This window comes from Glycine soja, chromosome 18, assembly GCF_004193775.1.
Source record: "Glycine soja cultivar W05 chromosome 18, ASM419377v2, whole genome shotgun sequence".
NCBI classification, from domain to species: Eukaryota; Viridiplantae; Streptophyta; class Magnoliopsida; order Fabales; family Fabaceae; genus Glycine; species Glycine soja.
The window spans coordinates 49,986,270-50,005,043 of NC_041019.1; the positions used below are offsets into that span (position 1 = coordinate 49,986,270).

General features: G+C 29.3%; 1 protein-coding gene across 1 annotated transcript; it reads left to right on the plus strand.

The window, feature by feature from the left end:
• On the plus strand, positions 1-16,952 carry LOC114396784 (probable LRR receptor-like serine/threonine-protein kinase At1g06840). Its single transcript, XM_028358946.1, has 21 exons — positions 1-112; positions 4,850-4,951; positions 5,175-5,325; positions 5,465-5,536; positions 5,647-5,718; positions 6,107-6,250; positions 6,344-6,415; positions 6,538-6,609; positions 8,087-8,161; positions 8,409-8,477; positions 8,589-8,654; positions 9,217-9,288; positions 9,479-9,565; positions 9,728-9,796; positions 11,975-12,495; positions 13,424-13,573; positions 13,658-13,941; positions 14,669-14,720; positions 15,310-15,566; positions 15,967-16,101; positions 16,526-16,952. The coding sequence occupies exons 2-21, from the start codon at positions 4,861-4,863 to the stop codon at positions 16,874-16,876; spliced, it is 2,862 nt and encodes a 953-aa protein (XP_028214747.1). The 5' UTR covers positions 1-112; positions 4,850-4,860; the 3' UTR covers positions 16,877-16,952.
• The last annotated feature ends 1,822 nt before the right edge of the window (positions 16,953-18,774 follow it).

The window sequence follows — 18,774 nt, forward strand, 5'->3', positions numbered from 1 at the left end:
GTGGAAGAGAAAGAAAAGAAAACAGAGGACAGCGAGGAGTGAGAGAGAACAAAAGACGAATCCAGAGAGAGAGGAGAAGAAAAGAAAGAAAAAGGAAGTGCCTGCTAACAAGGTAATTTCTATTATATATGTAATTTCTGACCATCTTTATTTGCTTCATGTTTTGCGAGACTAACTAAGCTGCTCATATCCTAGCTCTAGGCCTGTTTTTAATCTTGTACTTAAGGCCGGATTTAGCTTGTATTATTTTTTTAAGAGACTTTTTGCTTTTAATAATAAAGTTTTAAATTTATTTATTGATAATATAAAATAATTTGAAATTACCATTTAATTACAAATTATTATTTAAATTATTTTAAAATAACTATTTTAAAAATTAATAAACTTATTATTTTTATATATATATATATATATATATAATGGATTGTGATTGAATAATATCTCTCATTCACGATAAAATTTCTTTTACTTACATGACTTTTGATTGGGGGTTTGGATATCCTGCAGTGAAAAATTCACTGCAAGCGGTGCAATGCTAAATTTAACCACACATGTTTATTATTAATTAAATAAAACATTGATAAAAAAATTAGAATAAGAAAAAGTGTGTTGTGTGATATTACACTGTACTTCCTGCAATGAATTTTTTAGGACAGGAGATCTAAATCCGTTTTGATGGGAGTCATTAGGTCCAATAAAAGAAAAGGTAATAATGATAACTGACACGTCGTGCTTAATTACTAAGTTAGACTTTTTTGTTGGGCTTAAATTCAATCTAATCTAAAAAAATGTAAATCAATTAAAAAAATTGAAAATAAATTAATGAAAACTAAAAACTAAAATTTTGGCTCAAAATTGTTTCAAACAAATCTTTGAGGATACACATCCTTTCCATTTCTTTCATTATTAAGCTTTTGAGAAAATAAATATTTCTCTTCATAAAGAATAAAGAATGTATAATCTTCATAAGAAAATGATGAGAATTATTTTCCTATCTTCAAACACCCCTAGTTGGAGCCTTGCAGGGGAAACAAAGGAAAGGTGTTTTTAAACCTTTATTGTTTGATTTAATTTTTAGGAGGCAAAGCAAATGAGGTTGCTCATAATTTAGCTATTTAGCTATATCATTTATTGTTCAAGCTAGGAATCAAATTTTACATTCTATTCCTCTTATGGTGTGTTTGGTAAAAAAGGATGAAAAGAAATGAAAGAGTAGAAACAAAAATGAAAAGTTTTAAATTAAAGTAGTTTAGTAGGTAAAAAAAAAAAAAACCTGGAGAGCAAAACTTTAATTTTTCTTACTCTCTCAATTAATTCACTATTTATATTTTCTTTTTTCTCTCCTTTAAAATGACTTTCACTCAATCTCTAAATTAGAAAAACTATTTCTCTTTCTTCATTTCTATCTGTATTTTTTTATTTTAATTTAATTTTAAATTATAAAATTATAAGAAAAATTATTAATAAATTACAGAGTTTCTTATCAATATAAAATTTAAAATTTGTCCTTATCTAATAAAATTTGTCATTTTTTAGTTATTTAAGTACATTAAAGATTCAAAAAAGTTTTTTTTAGTGTTATAAAAGTATAAATTTCTTCTTATCTAAAATTATTTACATGAGTTTTTATTTTATTTTAAATTATAATAAGTAAATAATGCCAATAAAGGTTAGTCTAGTCGGTAAGAAACTCTATATTCAAATTATAATTTGTTTTGGAGTTTTATGGTCTGTGATGTATCCTTAAAAGGTGTCTTGGTGGGTTAAGAAAGAAAAATGTTTAAAATTTATCTTTGATTTTGATTCCTTAATCATGTGAGACTTTTTGATCGATGAAAATTAAGGATGACAAAAATATGTACACCCACACAAATTCACAACAAATAAACGTACTCATAGATAATGAATATGAATATTTTCACCACATTTTTGTTAATAAGACAGGAACAAGTATCATGGTATTCTTACTCACAAGTACCATTACCTGATAATATTTTAGTTGTTCTTATGTCTTGGAATATAATTTTTTTTGGACTTATATTTTAGTGTAGTCTTAATTGAGTTTATACTTTAGAGAGTCACTTTTAAATAATTTTGTTTGGAGTTTAGAAAATAATTATATATTTTTTAAGAATTATCCATCAATATTTTTAATAGTGTAGAATGTTTGAATAATTTTAGTTATAACTTAATAAATTTTAAAAGAAAGTATTAGAATAAATAAAAATATAATAAAATTTATTTTTGATTTAAAATATTTTTTTGTAAATATCCATGGATACACATTGATATCCCAAATATTAAAAAAATCTAAGTAATCGCTTAAGTGATATTCCTGCTTGTCTCGTCTCGTTGCCATCTTTAATCAGAACATACATGATAAATGTTCACTTTTATATGATTAAAATTTAAAATATATATTTAAATACATAATTATATTTTAAATTTATAATAAATAATTTAAATTATGAAATTATCTTAAAAAATGAAGGAAAATATTGATAATGTATTTTTGAGAGAGTAAGGAAAGTGAAACACTCCAAGTTATGATTCTAATTTATAATATAGTAGAATACTTTTTTTATTATATTTTTAATACTCTTTCTTTAATTCTATTATCTTTCATCTCTATTTCTAAATTAAAATTTAATATTTTTTTAATTTTTCAATAGTTAAATAACTTTATATTATAATTTAAATGACTTATTATAAATTTAAAAAATATTTAGATAATAAAATTCATTATTTTTTTAAATTCAAAATATAATTTATATAATAAAAATAATTATTTATTATAAAAAGTAGGTTAAAATATACTTTTAGTCCTTTATATATTTGATTATATTTAGTTTGATTTCTTATTTTTTTAAATTTGAATTTAATCATTCATATTTTTTAAGTGAGCCAAAATAATTCTTCTGAAACAATGATTATTTTCAATTTTGAATCCTTTTTTATCAATTCGAGATGTGAAATTTGTTTTGTTTGATTTAGTTATATGAAACCGTAGAAGCTAAGGGACGTTCAAATAAAAAAGAACCATAAACATGAAAAAATCACGTGAAAATTAAATCCAACGAGTTATCAGAAATTTGAAAAATGTAATATCATTTATTTTTTGGTAACTTGTAAGACTCACTTAATGATTCTTTTTGTTCTAACATTAGGTGAGTTTCATAATTTTAGTCTAATAGAACAAGCTTATGAATTAGTTAAAAAAGAGCTTTAAATCGTGTAAAAAAAGATCATTATTTTGAAAGGACTAATATTATCTTGTCTCACTTTAAGAACACTTTAAGAACACAAAGTATTAAATTAAACTTTGTAAAATATAAGAGACCAAGATATATTGGAAAACATAAATGACTAAAAAAGTATTTTAGTCTAAAAAGTAAACATTTATCTTTTGTAATCCATAAAATAAAAATTTAATTATGCTTTTAGTTTCTCAAGAGTTTATTTCTTTTAGCCCTTTAAATAAAAAAATTATATCTTTTAATCTCTCAATATTTTTTAATCTTTCTCAAGAGTTTATTTTTTACGTTAATATTTTAAATTAATTATTTTAATTATATCTAGTATTCCATCAAAATTTAAAATATCATGGAACATTAACATTCTTTTAGCAAAAACGAAATAAATGATTAATATGAAAATTTTAAAAATATAAAAAATTAAAATAAATTTTTTAAAATATAATATACTGAAACTTTTGAAAATATAAAAGATAAAAACAAAACTTTAAAACTATATGTACTAAAATGAAAAAAAAAATACTAAAACATTATAAACTAAAAGTGCTTTATAGTTTAGGATTAGATTTGTTTTGAGACTACTCAATTGCTTGGCCTTCTCCACGTTCAGGTTTATACTTTAGATCTCCATGCATGGATTGAGAACAATACCTTACCTTAATTGGGTGGTTGAAGTTGTGGGGGGTCCTTCGGGGTAATGGCCTACGGGGATCGGTTTTGTTCAGAATTTGGTGATTAATTTAGGCTTGGGGTCCATTCCATTGTTATTTTGAAGCAGAAAGAAAAACTGAGAAGTTAGGTTCCGTTCTCCCATAGCACAAGATAACCAAACAGCGTGATGATGTGCATTAAATGCGTATCTGATCAATGACATTAGTGGTATTTACAGGGTTAGAGATGAGTTAGATTATCTGATACAGCGATATGAGCTCAAAGTGTCTTGAGGGCCATGATCTGAGACTTAGTTACACTTAAAATTCATCATTCCTTCTCCCCAATATAGTGTTATGATATGATAACTTTACTCCAGATCAAAATGCAATCTACTGTTTATAAGTGTACTTTAAGCACCCTGCATCTGGGTGTTGACTTCAATCAACAACTGTAGTTTGAGGTTGAGTCACTGAGATATTCTAGGCCGAGGTGTCCCATTATACCGGTTAGGCTGAATGTAAAACTTCTTTCTTATTTAGAGTGTATGAAAATTAAACTCATAATTATTAGAAAGAGTGAAAACAGTAAGTAAATAATAAAGAAATAATACTCGAACCAAATAGTCTCTTAGGTTCCACAAACTAACTAACCAGCTTTGAACTTATTTCAAGTTTGGAACTAGAAAAATCAACATGTTATTGCACATACTTGCTTTCAGCTAGTTTTTCTATTTTTAAATTTCATTGATGCTACCTGGGTAAATGACAAAGATGTCAGGGTTTCCATGTATTTTGGTAGTGGTTAATTCTTCCTTGTTTCAAGAAATTTTAGGCCAATAAAGTATTCATTTTATGTTTTGAATGTAGGATATGAATGAAACTTATTCCTTACAATGTTTCAGTACTTCTTTCGTTCATCCTTTCCATTTGCTTGCTTTCCAGGATATACTGTGATGCCGACTCTAAGAATTCATGGATATGCCTTGCTTGTTTCATCTTGTTTCATCATCCTCATAGCAGCCTCACAAACAGATCCTTCAGAAGGTGAATTTGTAAAGGCCTACAGAATTTTGAATCTTTCTGTTTTCATCTTGTGATTTAAGATTCTAAACGAGTGAACTTGGATTAAAATTTCAGTCCAACCTGGAAAATGAGGAGGGGTTTGCTATCATGATAATGATAAGTTTAGGGGTAGTATGTGCTGTTTACATGTAATTTGCTTTAGCATTTAAAACTTTTAACCTTAAAAGTTGACCTATATTTGTAGTAAATGCACTGATAGACATCAAGAAAAGTTTGATTGATCCCATGGGCAATATGAGGAACTGGAATTCGGGAGATCCGTGTATGGCAAACTGGGCAGGGGTTTGGTGCTCTGATAGGGAGGAGGCTAATGGTTACTTCCATGTCCAAAAGCTGTATGCAATATTTATCCTTCTACTTTCTTTTTTTGTTCTCAATTTCAATTTCTTTTATTTAGATATTATAAAGTGTTTATATAATATTCAAGGGATTTCTATATTCTAATTATTTTCTGTTACCCCACTTTTAATGAAGCTACTTAATGACTATGAATCTCTCGGGAAGTTTAGCACCCCAGCTTGGTCAGCTATCTCATCTTAAGATACTGTGAGTTGTGTAATGTCATAAATTGTTGTCTGGAAGAAAGAAAAAAACAGTATCAGAAAAAATGTAATATCTTATGGCATGTTAATATCCTCATTGTTTTATGCTTGAAGGTCTTTCATGCGGAATAATTTGACAGGCACAATTCCAAAGGAAATTGGAAATATTACATCATTGGAACTCTTGTAAGAACTTTGCTAAAGCAGATAAATTATTAGTATAGTTCCTCATCATGTTTTTATTTGATGGAAATCTGTCTGTCTTACTTGATTGTCCAAGATTTGTTTTAAAAGATGGATCTTATTTGCTTAAGTGTGTACGGGAAATAAAATTTAGACTTCACTTGATCTTGATGTGCTATAAATAAACACATTGTATTTCTTTGTAACATAAGATTGTAGTTCAGATCAGAGTCTAAAATTGACTGAATATACAAGGAAGATTTTTGGTAAAATAAACGCTTCTATCTGGGGGAAACGTCTGGTGTCTTGATTTTTGAATGTCAATGTTCATGATTGAACAGCAGTGATCATGCTAGTGCTGAATAGCTGTTTCGTTATATTGTCTATGTAGGCTTCTAAGCGGGAATAAGTTATCTGGTACTTTACCAGATGAGCTTGGCAACCTTACGAATTTAGATAGATTCCAAGTTGATGAAAACCAATTGTCAGGTCCTATTCCAGAGTCATTTGTCAAAATGGTCAAAGTTAAACATCTGTAAGTGAATCTATAAACCAAACGCACCATCAACTCAGCTAGGAGCTAGAGTTCTTGCATGTACTTTTATCTGCTTCATTTTAATCTTTGCAGCCACATGAATAACAACTCGTTCAACAATCAACTTCCATCCAAGCTTTCAAAGCTGCCCAATCTTGTGCATTTGTGAGTATTGAAGCCAAACTTTTACATTTTGATTGTGATTTAGAGCTTCCATTTCAACTTGGGAAGCATATTGGAATGACTTTGCAAGTTTTCATTGTCTCCTTTTCTAAATCGATTTTCAGGCTTGTGGACAACAATAACTTATCTGGTTACCTTCCACCAGAATTCTCTATGTTAGAACGGTTAAGAATACTGTATGTTCTGCTTCCACATTGTTTAGATTTGTAGCATTTATTACTTGTATTACTGTAGTCGACGTGCATTGCTTAATATGCAGTGTAGATACATGTTTTCTTGAGAGTATGATAATAGAAGATATCGTTTGAAAAGAGAACATAAAGGTATTGGACTCGAAAATACTATTGGACGATGCAGAAATACTATTGGATTCAAAAGCGGAGCTATTGGACTCAACATAAAAGCAATTAAAAGAAACAAGCAACCACACACATGAAGAGGAACAAGATAATTATGACTAAGATATAAAAGTAGGCATCATTAGCCAACAACTAGCTCTTATAAAACAAAGGAATCTTTTAGCCTAGCTTAAAAAGTAATCAGAAAAGTTGCAGAGACATTTCATATAACAGCTGAAAAATCTCAACTTCTAACAGATATGACTTATAGAAGAGCCATGGAGGATCTATCACATAACAGAACTAAATGGCAAAACAAAATGTCTGTGTAGGCATTCTATCCTTTGTTCTCAAGGACTCCCTACACTTTATGCTGATTTTAGCTCTTCAGGGCAAGTATATGATTGCAATTATTGTTGTCTCGCATGCATTAGTGGTTTCTGATAGATGTGAATTATGAGCTTAACTCAACCCTACAAAATCAACTTGTAAGAGGAGGATTGATCTTCACTTATATATTATATCTCGGCACTATCTATAATCAATGTGGCACTTCAACATGTCCCCTTTTGCTCATGACTACTCTCCACAATGTGAGACTTTAACACACCCCTCTTTGCCGACATTTACCTAGGGGTGATCACAATTAGGGTGATTTTTCAACATTTTCATTTTTTATCATTGTGTTTCAATACTTATAGTGTAGCCTTTAGATGTTTCTTCTAGTCTTCAGTTACATGTATACCATACTATTCAGCACATTTTGCAAGTATGTTGGTAAGGCATCTAAAGGGTATTTGGAACAATATTATGCACAAGGCATCTAAAGGGTGGTGATATCATAGGAACTTGGGTATTATGGGGTGCCTAAGTCTCACATTGAGTAGTATAAGACGATCGGTGGAGCATTTAAGTAGTGCTTGGTTCTTTCCCCTTAACAACTAGCTTTTAAGGGTTCCCAAGTACTTAGGTGCTGATCAAACAGTCTCATTTCTATTCTAATTTCCCTTATTAATACCGATTGTTTTGCCTTCAATTGACCATTGTTTATTGTTCCATTATTTCACACTGTTGGTTCTAGTTTGTATCAGATTACAAAAATCCTAAATATATCCTAACTAAATTTCCATGAAACAAATATCTTACCAAAAATAAAATCTCCAAAAACAGAGAAAGATATCAAAATCCTAAATGTATAAGCATTGATGTCACTGTATGCTATCACTTTAAGTGCTTTTATGTGTACATTAACTTGGCTAGAATAGGCACTTTAGCTACAATTTATGATTTTCATATTGACTTTTTCCCATTGCAGTCAACTTGATAACAATAATTTCAGTGGGAGTGGGATTCCTTCTACCTATGCAAACTTTTCCAGTTTAGTAAAACTGTAAGTACTTTTAGGATAGATACTTGTTCTTTTGTTTGTATTAAATTTAATATTTTTTTGATGAGTGGGAATGGAATATTAAATTTACTATGTTAAATAGCATGTTACAGATATTTAATGACCTCTTTTTAGTTCTCACCCGAGTGCTTAAGCTTTTACCTCAAAATGTTCTTTTAAACTATGGATTCAAGAACAAAATTGTGATTATTTTTTGTTTTTTAAGCTCATTTTTTCTCTGACTCAACAGAAGTCTGAGAAACTGCAGTCTGCAAGGAACTATTCCTGATTTCAGTTCAATAGCCAACCTCACCTATCTGTATGTTTAAGTATATCTTGTTGCTTTACTTTATATTTTGCATCAATGACAGTAAAATCATTTACTACTCATGTTTTAGTTACAAACTAATTTGATTGGTTCATGTTTTAGAGACCTTAGCTGGAATCAGTTTACTGGACATATACCATCAGAACTTGCAGACAATATGACAACTATGTACGTAAATAGTCAATTTTTATTTATATATTTTGTATCTATATATGATGTTCTTGGTTTCCTTACTTTCACAGTATTTATATAGAATTTGTAGAAATTTTTTGTTTTGGATGACCACCCAAAGTCTTTATTTACAATAAACAAATAAGATCAGAATTGATTACCTAAGATCAATTTAGTAAAAAAAATGCCCACAATTAAGGGAGGTACTGTTCATCAGTGAATAGAACACACATTGAAAGCGTGAGATGCGCGCGCGTGGGTTCCGGGTAAGACAGGATTTTAGTGATACCTCATCCAAGAATAAGAATATTTTGCTCTAATATCATATAAAAATGTTGTACTATTGTAAGTTGTGTGTGCTCTGATCATCACATGAAGCCTTTATTTTAAAAAAGTAAGTGAGATCAGTATTAATTACATTCATCAATCTAATAATGAGTAACAAGGAATAAATCTCTAATTACTATCTAATAATAAATAAGAGAATATTATGTAATTTAATAATTTATTTAGCTTAATCCTAGCCAATTAATTAGTCATAATTTTCTTGCTATTGCAGTGATCTATCCAATAATAATCATCTCGATGGATCAATTCCTCGAAGCTTCATATACCCTCATCTTCAAAAATTGTAAGAAGATTCTTGTCAACCTGTGTTTCACATGATATTTATTTAATTATTTCATAACAATATCTTGAATTTTCTTAAATAACTCTCTATGTAAGAAGCAAGTTGCCATCTCTGGAATTTAGCGAGACTTCTATCCAAGTGAATTTGTTTGCACATTGGATTGATGTTTTTGTTTCATTGTTAAACACAGGTCACTTGAGAACAATTTACTGTCTGGATCCATCCCTGCTAGCATATGGGAGAACGTGGCCTTAAATACTAAAGATAAACTTACAATGTAACTTCTGAATCCGGGTTACTACTACAGACTCAAGGAATATTGAGTTTAATTTTTGCAACAAACTAAACAATTTTGACAAGGAACTTACTGTTTTAAATTGAGTGTATTTTGATATTTGTTGTTTCCAAAATAAATTCATTTTTTCTCTTATCTATGCAGTAATCTCCAAAACAACTCGCTATTGGAAGTTCTGGGAAATCTGAACCCCCCAGCAAATGTTACCTTAAGGTTTTCTCAATTACATATATGCTCAATCTTTGTTGTTCAAATCGAGTTCATAATATATCACATGCATTTATGTTTAATATTCATTTCATCTGTTGTCACACTTCAGTTGTATTTTAATAATATTTTCCTTCTCCTTTTCAAAATTTTAGGATTTGTTTAGTGGTTCGGATATGAAGATAGGATAGGATAACCTATCTTATTTTATTTAAATCCATAGTTTGATGAACCGACACAATAGAATATCTTATCTCGTTAGTTAAAAATTTAACCTAAAAGGAGAGATGTTGCTTGATACAAAAAAGATGGGCTACAGAGAGGCAGGATAAAATATATAAATATTTTTGGTTTATCCTCAACCACAACCCCACACCGAGCAATTGTTCTTCTTATTTCCACCATGGTCATTTCTGTTAATTACCACTATATAACCATTGCCATTGCTGCTAGGAAACAGGTCACGTGGCCAATCTAGTGCTTATGGTCTAACCCACTTTAGGTTTAGCCTAACTTGACCTATTTTTTTTTTTTTTTTATAAAAAGTTTAAATTTAAATTAGATTATTAATATAAGCTTGTTTAATTAATTAAAATAAGCTTCTTTTTTTTTATCTCCACGGTACCAGAAAAAAAATAAGATAAGCTTTAGGCCTTTATAAAAGTTTGTTAGGCCTGACGGATCCACCTACGTATCTCTCTCACACGCACATATATAATAGTTCTATATATAATAATATATTCATGCTGATAGGCTCGTTGGCGTATTTGACTTCGACAAGTTTCTTCGCTTGTTTATAAACCTTAATCCAAAATAGACTTATTATAAATAGACTTTTGTGACAAATCTAACTTTTAAACAACTCAGAGTAGACTTAACAAATCAATAAATAGTTTCTTTGAGTAATATTAGATTCTATTCTTTTAAGTAAGATTTTATATTTAAGTTTTATTGATAGAAAAATATGATTGGAAGAAAAAATCTCATTAAAAATAGTTAATTAGGTTTTTTGATAGAGATTAATTATCGACAAAATTAATAAATACTCTATTCCAATAGCATAATTAAAAAAAAAAATTAAACTTAACAAGGATATATAATAGGCAAATGAGTTAGGCTAGACTTTGTAATTAGAAACCAAGTTTAACTAAAACCTTACAATGTTTGGCCTAATCTAACTTGTTTTCAAGCTTTATTTACATCACTTCCACCATTATTATCATCATTGCCCTTACCCTACCACCACCATGCCACAATTGCTATATATTGTTACCGTTATCACCACTTGTGGTCATTGTCACATTACTTATATTTTGTCAGTTCTTTATCCCAGTCATTATTATCATTGTCATTATCATTATAATCATTATTCTCATCATATTTTTATTAATAATGTCACTCCACCCTACTAATGTCTCCACACTGATCCCCATTACTCCCAACCCCCATCATTGCCTTTACTTCCACTATTCTTGTCAAAGTCATTATTACTTGTGTCTCCCCTCCCACACTAGTTGATTATCATCATGACTACTATTACTACTATCATTACTTCAACCATCATCATTGCACACTCATCATACAACTCTAAACACAACTGCCATCATCTTTTATAAGGATAATTTTATCATTTATGCATAATTTATATGATTAATTAATTATCTATTAGATTCTTTGGTGTGTATCAAATATGATATGATAACAGTTTATCATGTTTTAATTCTTACCTACTTGTATACCTTATTTGTCTTTATTTTATCTTTATCAAACGTGTTGAATTTGAATCCAACACAATCCTTAAAATTAGTATAAAAAGTGAAGATTATTTCCTACCTATATATTATTTTAGTTATATTACTACTCATTGTCAGCTCTAATATAAATACAAATTGGAATACTATAATAATTAAATAAATTTTAGCATTTTATTATGTATACAACAATTCATGTTCACTTATAAATCACAATTTCTCTCACGATGTATAAGTTTTATTTTATTTTATATATGTTAATTATATATTAAGTTTAAATGTTATACTATTATATTATATATTATATCGCGGTGTCATGCTAGCTCTATCATTTTTAAATTTGCTATTTCGTAGTGTTCGTGTCATTCATATCTGTGTTCCATGTCATTGCATAAATCTCTAATCATATCTTTAATTTCTTTCTTCCTTGAAGGCTTTCTGGCAATCCAATCTGTAACAATTCTAACATACGAAGTATTGGTCAATATTGTGGACATGTTGGAGGTGAAGATGAAGATGAAGTAGACCAAAACCCAACAAATTCAACAACTGCCTGTCCAGTAGTTCTAGATTGCCAAGCAGATAATTTCTATGAATTACATGTCCCCTCTTTCCCAATTCCTTGCTATTGTGCAGCACCTCTGACAATTGAATACAGGCTGAAAAGTCCAAGTTTTTCTTACTTTCTTCCCTATATAAGTGGATTTATAGCATATATAACTGAGTCCTTAAACTTAGACAACTATCAGTTATCAATAAATTCTTGGGAAGATGGACATCGTATTACCATGTATCTAAAACTGTTTCCTTCATACAATGATCCCGGCCAGTTGTTCAATGCAAGCGAGGTTTATCGCATCAAAACTATATTTACATCATGGCTTTTTCCTCCCAATCATTTTTTTGGACCATATGAACTCCTGAACTTCACACTCATTGGACCTTATGCAAATGGTAAGTTTCTTAATCTCTAAATTTTATTATTTTATGTTATCTTATAAACGTACGTATGTAACAAATTTATGCCATGTTGATCTTTATATTGTCATCATTGCATCCCATCAAATGCATGTACTATTTAACACTTCTGTAGAAGATTTTCGTAGAAGTTATTGTCAATTTACCATGCATAATACTGAGAGGTTGTGCACTCTTAAAATATCATATTTGAATTGGATTATTATTATTTAGCTAACTTTTGTTTTTCTTATTTTATCCCTAACAATTAATTATTTTAAATATAAAATTGACTATTGCAAATAACTTTATAGCCCTTTTATTGTAATTTTACTATAAAAATTTACAAATCAAACCGAATAGAATATCTTAAAATCACCTTTTACTTAATATATTCAAATACAAAAGTTATTTCATCAAATAAATTGTTAAAATAATTTTTTTCATAGATAATCTAAAGATAAAGATTATTTTGGAGAATAGAAAGTTTCTTATTTAAAGATAAAATATGATGTTAATTTTACTTATATGATTTGTTCGAAACTCATTGGTAAAAATATTTCAAGTGTTTTCCCTTAGTTGCCCAATTATTATTATTATTATTATTATTATTATTATTATTATTATTATTATTATTATTATTATTATTATTATTATTATTATTATTATTATTATTATTATTATTATCAATAATCTTCAAATTGTTATAGGTTCTCTGTTTTTATATGTACCACTTAACTGAGATGATGATCAATGGAACCTGGTTTGATCTTCGGTATATATATATAGTATATACCTTATGTTTGCGACATTTTGTGCACACACAAAGACAAGCGACCAAAATATGTATCCCTCTTTGTATTCGGTTAAAGATATCTCCTTTTAACCTTTGTTAAGTTTCTCTAATTTAACTTCCATTTTATAGCTAAAGATTCGGAGAGGAGGAGTTCCACAAGTGCAGTCACATTAGCTGCTGCTTTAATAGCAGCTGCTGCTCTTTTGGCATTATCTGCTATAATCATTAGCTTGATTTCTACAAGAAATGGAAAATTTCAGCACTTGATTTCCAGGAAATGTAAGTATTCTATGGCTATCTGCTAATAGTGTGATTTTAGATTTCTTTGAAGAATAAGATTTATATGCCTATTTCTTTTTGCAGCCCCTAATGTATCTATTAAGATAGACAGTGTGAAAGAATTTACTTTCAGAGAATTGGCCCTTGCTACTAACAATTTTAGCAGCTCAACTAAAGTTGGTCAAGGAGGTTATGGGAATGTCTACAAAGGCATTTTATCTGGTGAAACACTTGTGGCCATTAAACGAGCAGCAGAAGGTTCTTTACAAGGCAAAAAAGAGTTTTTGACTGAGATTGAACTTTTATCAAGGTTACACCATCGAAATCTTGTCTCGCTGATTGGGTACTGCAATGAAGAACAGGAGCAGGTATATATCACATTGTATAGCTAGTAACTACACTTTTGTCGTCTGTATCATCTTTAAGCTAGTGTTGTTAAAGAATTCAAATGTGTGAGAAAGTAATTTGTTGTGCACGAATCTGAATAATGATTAAAGAATGCCATAGCATAAGATACATATTCCTCTAACTATCAGGGCAGTTGTGCTAAGATACATAAATTTTCTATTAGTCCTGTTTTTAGTCTGTTTAAACCTTTTCTTATGTTCTTTCTTTATGTTGATCTGTGTAGAAAGAGAGAGAGAGAGAGAGAGAGGCATATGAATGAGGTTTCATTGGGTACACAACAATGTGTAGCTACCCTTATATTTGTATTACTAGGTTAAGTATATACAAGCACATGGGCCAAGGGAATATACATACTAAAACCTTTTTATTCTAAACGACTCTCACAATCTGGTTGGTGTGTCTGTTATGTTAAGCTCACAGATGAGATGGGTTCATCACTTAGAAGAGGCACTTGAATTTCATGCTGCAACTGGTTTCTGTATTTAATCTGTCACTAGATATTCACATTATGTCAATATATACTGTAGTTCCTTTCTTTGATGTTTTTATCTTTTATAATATATAAAAGAAACCTTATCTTTGGAACTCAAAATTTTTAATCTTAGTTTTAGACATATGTTTTGCCATATCAGCTTGACAGTTTACAGTTAATAATATTGTTCTCATATATTCTTTCTGCTGGTTTAGATGCTGGTCTATGAATTCATGCCCAATGGCACCCTAAGGGACTGGATTTCTGGTATGAAATTGTTGGAATATAAATAGATATCTACCACCTTATTTTGTCAGTTCATATTATCTCTTTTTCTTCTTCATATTTTCTGCTCTGCAGTTTTCATTTGCATAAAAACTATATATGCTCAAGCAATTTTAATATCTTCTTGGTAAGTTTAGTATTTGTATAATAAGTTTAATAGCTTTTCTAATCTGAACTCATGTATTTACACGACTGGTGATTTTTTATTTTATTTTTATAGTTGATATGTGTCTACTTAGTTGATTCAGGAAAAATAATATTTCAATATATAGATAGAAATTCAATCTACATGAATGCTTTTTAAAACACTTACTTTTACTCCTAATATTTGAGGCAGACATGTTGAACAAAAGAAATCATGATAGGCAGTCTTTATATTGTTCATGATTTTTTTTTGTCATTCTATTTATATAATTAGAAACCAAAAAGGTAGAAGTTAAAAGGAAGAAAGTGTCAGAAAAGAAAGGAAATGAATAATATAATAATACAACACCATGATGCTGAATTGGTGGTGTTTTCTATGATGCATATAAGATATGATGCAAAGTTAATAGATACTATGCTGTGGCAGGTAAAAGTGAAAAGGCCAAGGAAAGACAAAATTTTGGTATGGGGTTGAAAATTGCAATGGGTGCAGCCAAAGGGATACTATATCTTCATACAGATGCTGACCCTCCTATATTCCACCGAGATATTAAAGCCGGCAACATACTTCTGGATTCCAAATTTACAGCTAAAGTGGCTGATTTTGGACTGTCACGGCTTGCATCATTCGAAGAAGGAAGTAACAATACTAAATACATGTCAACAGTTGTGAGGGGAACACCAGTACGTTTGTCAGAAAATTTTGGAATAATGATTTCAATTTCAATATTTAAGACCGGAGTTATATTGAGAAATTTATGATCAAATAAATATTTCAACTGATACATTTTATGCAATTTTGACAATTTAATTATGAGATTTTTCGGGCTTGTCATATTGTCATATCCTACCCTTCTACTGTTGTTTGCAAAGTTTCTTCACACCTCATCATAGTCTCAAGTGTGGGACTTCCATAATAGTCAAATCCCACTTACCATTTAATTTTTAGATGTAGTAGAGTTTAAATTTGTTCTTATCATTAGATCAGATACATTGGGGTGCGGCAATTTTTGTGTCCATTCTTTCCTAACACTGAAAATCAATACTATCTGAATATGATGACTACTTTGTAATTTTTCTGCAGGGTTACCTTGACCCAGAATATGTGTTGACTCAAAAGTTTACTGACAAAAGTGATGTCTATAGCTTAGGAATTGTGTTTCTGGAGCTTTTGACGGGCATGCAACCAATATCACGTGGGAAACACATTATTTACGAGGTACTCTTTCAAATTTCAATTACTATTTTTCTCTTCCATATCTGATAACTAAAAATATTGTATAAAAATTATCATAAAAAATTATGAGTAAATAATATATACCAGAACAAAATAAAAAAAATTTATATTATCATTCAATCATAGAACAACATAAATGATAAGTTTTATTTTTTAACTTTTAATTATAATAAATATTTTAAGAATCATACCATCAATGATTTTTTATTGACAGGTAGTATAATTTCTTTTACATTGATAACGCATACAAATTAAACTCAAAATTTTTACCATTGTGCTAGTACAATGTACACAGAAAAATGGCACATTTGAATTCTCATATATCTGATTTATTTGCATACCATGTAGAAAGAAGTATTAGAGGTAAACAAACCCGTATCACTAATGGTACACAATTTGGTGTCAGGTTAATCAGGCTTGTCGATCTGGCAAGATATATTCCATTATAGGGAGCAGAATGGGTTTATGTCCATCTGATTGCTTGGACAAGTTTTTATCTCTGGCCCTCAGTTGTTGCCAAGAAAATCCAGAGGAGAGGCCATCAATGCTAGATGTTGTGAGGGAACTAGAAAATATTGTTGCAATGTTATCAGAAAGTGAAGCTAGTTTACCAGATGTTACCTTAGATAATTCAGGTGAAATGGCACCCTCATCATCTTTAGGATCTAACTCAGCAAGGGAGGACCAACACACGTACGCGTATGTGTCAGGAAGTAATCTTGTCAGTGGTGTCATTCCCACCATTGTTCCTCGCTGATATGCTATACTAGTTTCCTTGATGTTGGAAATAATTATATCTAAGATTCAATATATATCATGTAATTAATTGTAATAAAGTATTGTTATTTTATTATTATTTTTATATTGTTCGATAAAAAATAGTTGATTTGATAAGATTCTTAATTAAAATTAATAATTTGTTATCATAATAAAGATTATAAAAATGAGAAATAAATTTTTTATAATTTTAATTAAAATCATTTTTTATTATAAGATTTACTATGAATTTGACATTAATAATCTGGATAAATCAATATGTGTGATGGTATTTCTTGAATAAATATTAATAGATTTCATTTAATAATTTGATATAATTATTGAATTGACTTTGAGATTTTTTAATGGATAATATTACTTTAGGAAATTTTTAAGAATAAGGTTAAAAATTTTTTTTTGACCTATTATTTATTATATTTTGATTCCAGACCCCTGATGTTTTAGAGTATAAGTTAAACATTGAATATAATTTAATACTTGTAGAGTTAATGACTAATCAAGATGAAATTCATTAAGTAATGAGTTTTGAGCACTATAATAAAATTAAGATCTTGCCAAGAGCAATTGAACGAACGAAAAAATGAGTTTTCGTGAATAAATTTTTTATCCACTACATGAAGACTCATATTTTCTTTTACTTGACATACTTCAAAACACTAATGCTAGCAAGTTTATAAGGGATGTAGCTATATAGTGTTTCTTTTGCCGTAACTTTAATGGTTTCCTTTTGAATATTGGTAACCGCATCTGTACTTAAACTGCAGAAGTTTTGGTCTTTTAACATCATGACTTCTCATCTCTTGGTTGCTTATATATCTTTAAGCAAACATTTCCAATATCAGACTGGGAAATATTGTTACTTAATCTAACAAGATTTACCACATCTGTACTTTAAGGAATTAGTGGACATTCTAAACAATGTCAAATCGTATAAGAATTAGTGTACTTAATCTGACAAGATTTATCTCAATTGAATGCATTGCTAATATACACATAACGCAATAATAAGCTGGTCCATAATGGATTTGAGAGTATATGCTTAAATTATGAATGATTTCATTATGGGGTTCATTATCTAGATCTCTTGACAAGTGACCTTAGAAATATATGTTATAAAAAATCATGTAAATCCTAAAAAGTTTCGTGGATAAAAAAAAGCTGCCGAACAATGAACACTTTACAGTTTAAATGCAGGCAAAGATTATTGTGTTCATTTTTTGTTTTGTTTCCATTCTATTTAACTAATCATTAAATCCTTACATGTTTGTGAATTTTACGAGGATTGGATTTCTCTAATTCTATATATATTTTGTGATATACAACTGTAGCTTATGTTTATGATGACACACTACCCACTTCCAAATTTCCTTAATTTTGTTTTAGACATTGATTATTCAAATATCAGTAAAAGTTCTGCTGTTATGGTTCAAAAATAACATGTTTCTTATTAATTGAAAAAATTGTGAGGCTCTAATGCTATGAGTTTAACTCAACAGATCCAAACCCAATAATAATATCAAAGGGATCAATTCAGCTTTTCTTCATTTGGGTGATAAATTAAACTCGTGGTTTTTCTCCTTCTTACATTTTGGTCAAACAATGAGATATCCAGTGTTTTTTTTAATTTAATTTCTATTGTCTTCTTTTCGCGATTATTTCTCTTGGTTGATTCTAGGTTTGCAATTGAGGGTTTGGTTTGGTGGGATGTTTAGCTTGATTCTGATTTGTGGGTGGTGTGTTCACTATGTGTCGTTCGGTTCTCTGGGGCTTTGTCTGGTGGGGGGATTCACTAACAATGATGTAATGCAACTGAATTAAAAGATCGATTTAAATTGGCATATCCGGAACATGATATCTTTTGGTTCAAAATTAGCAGGA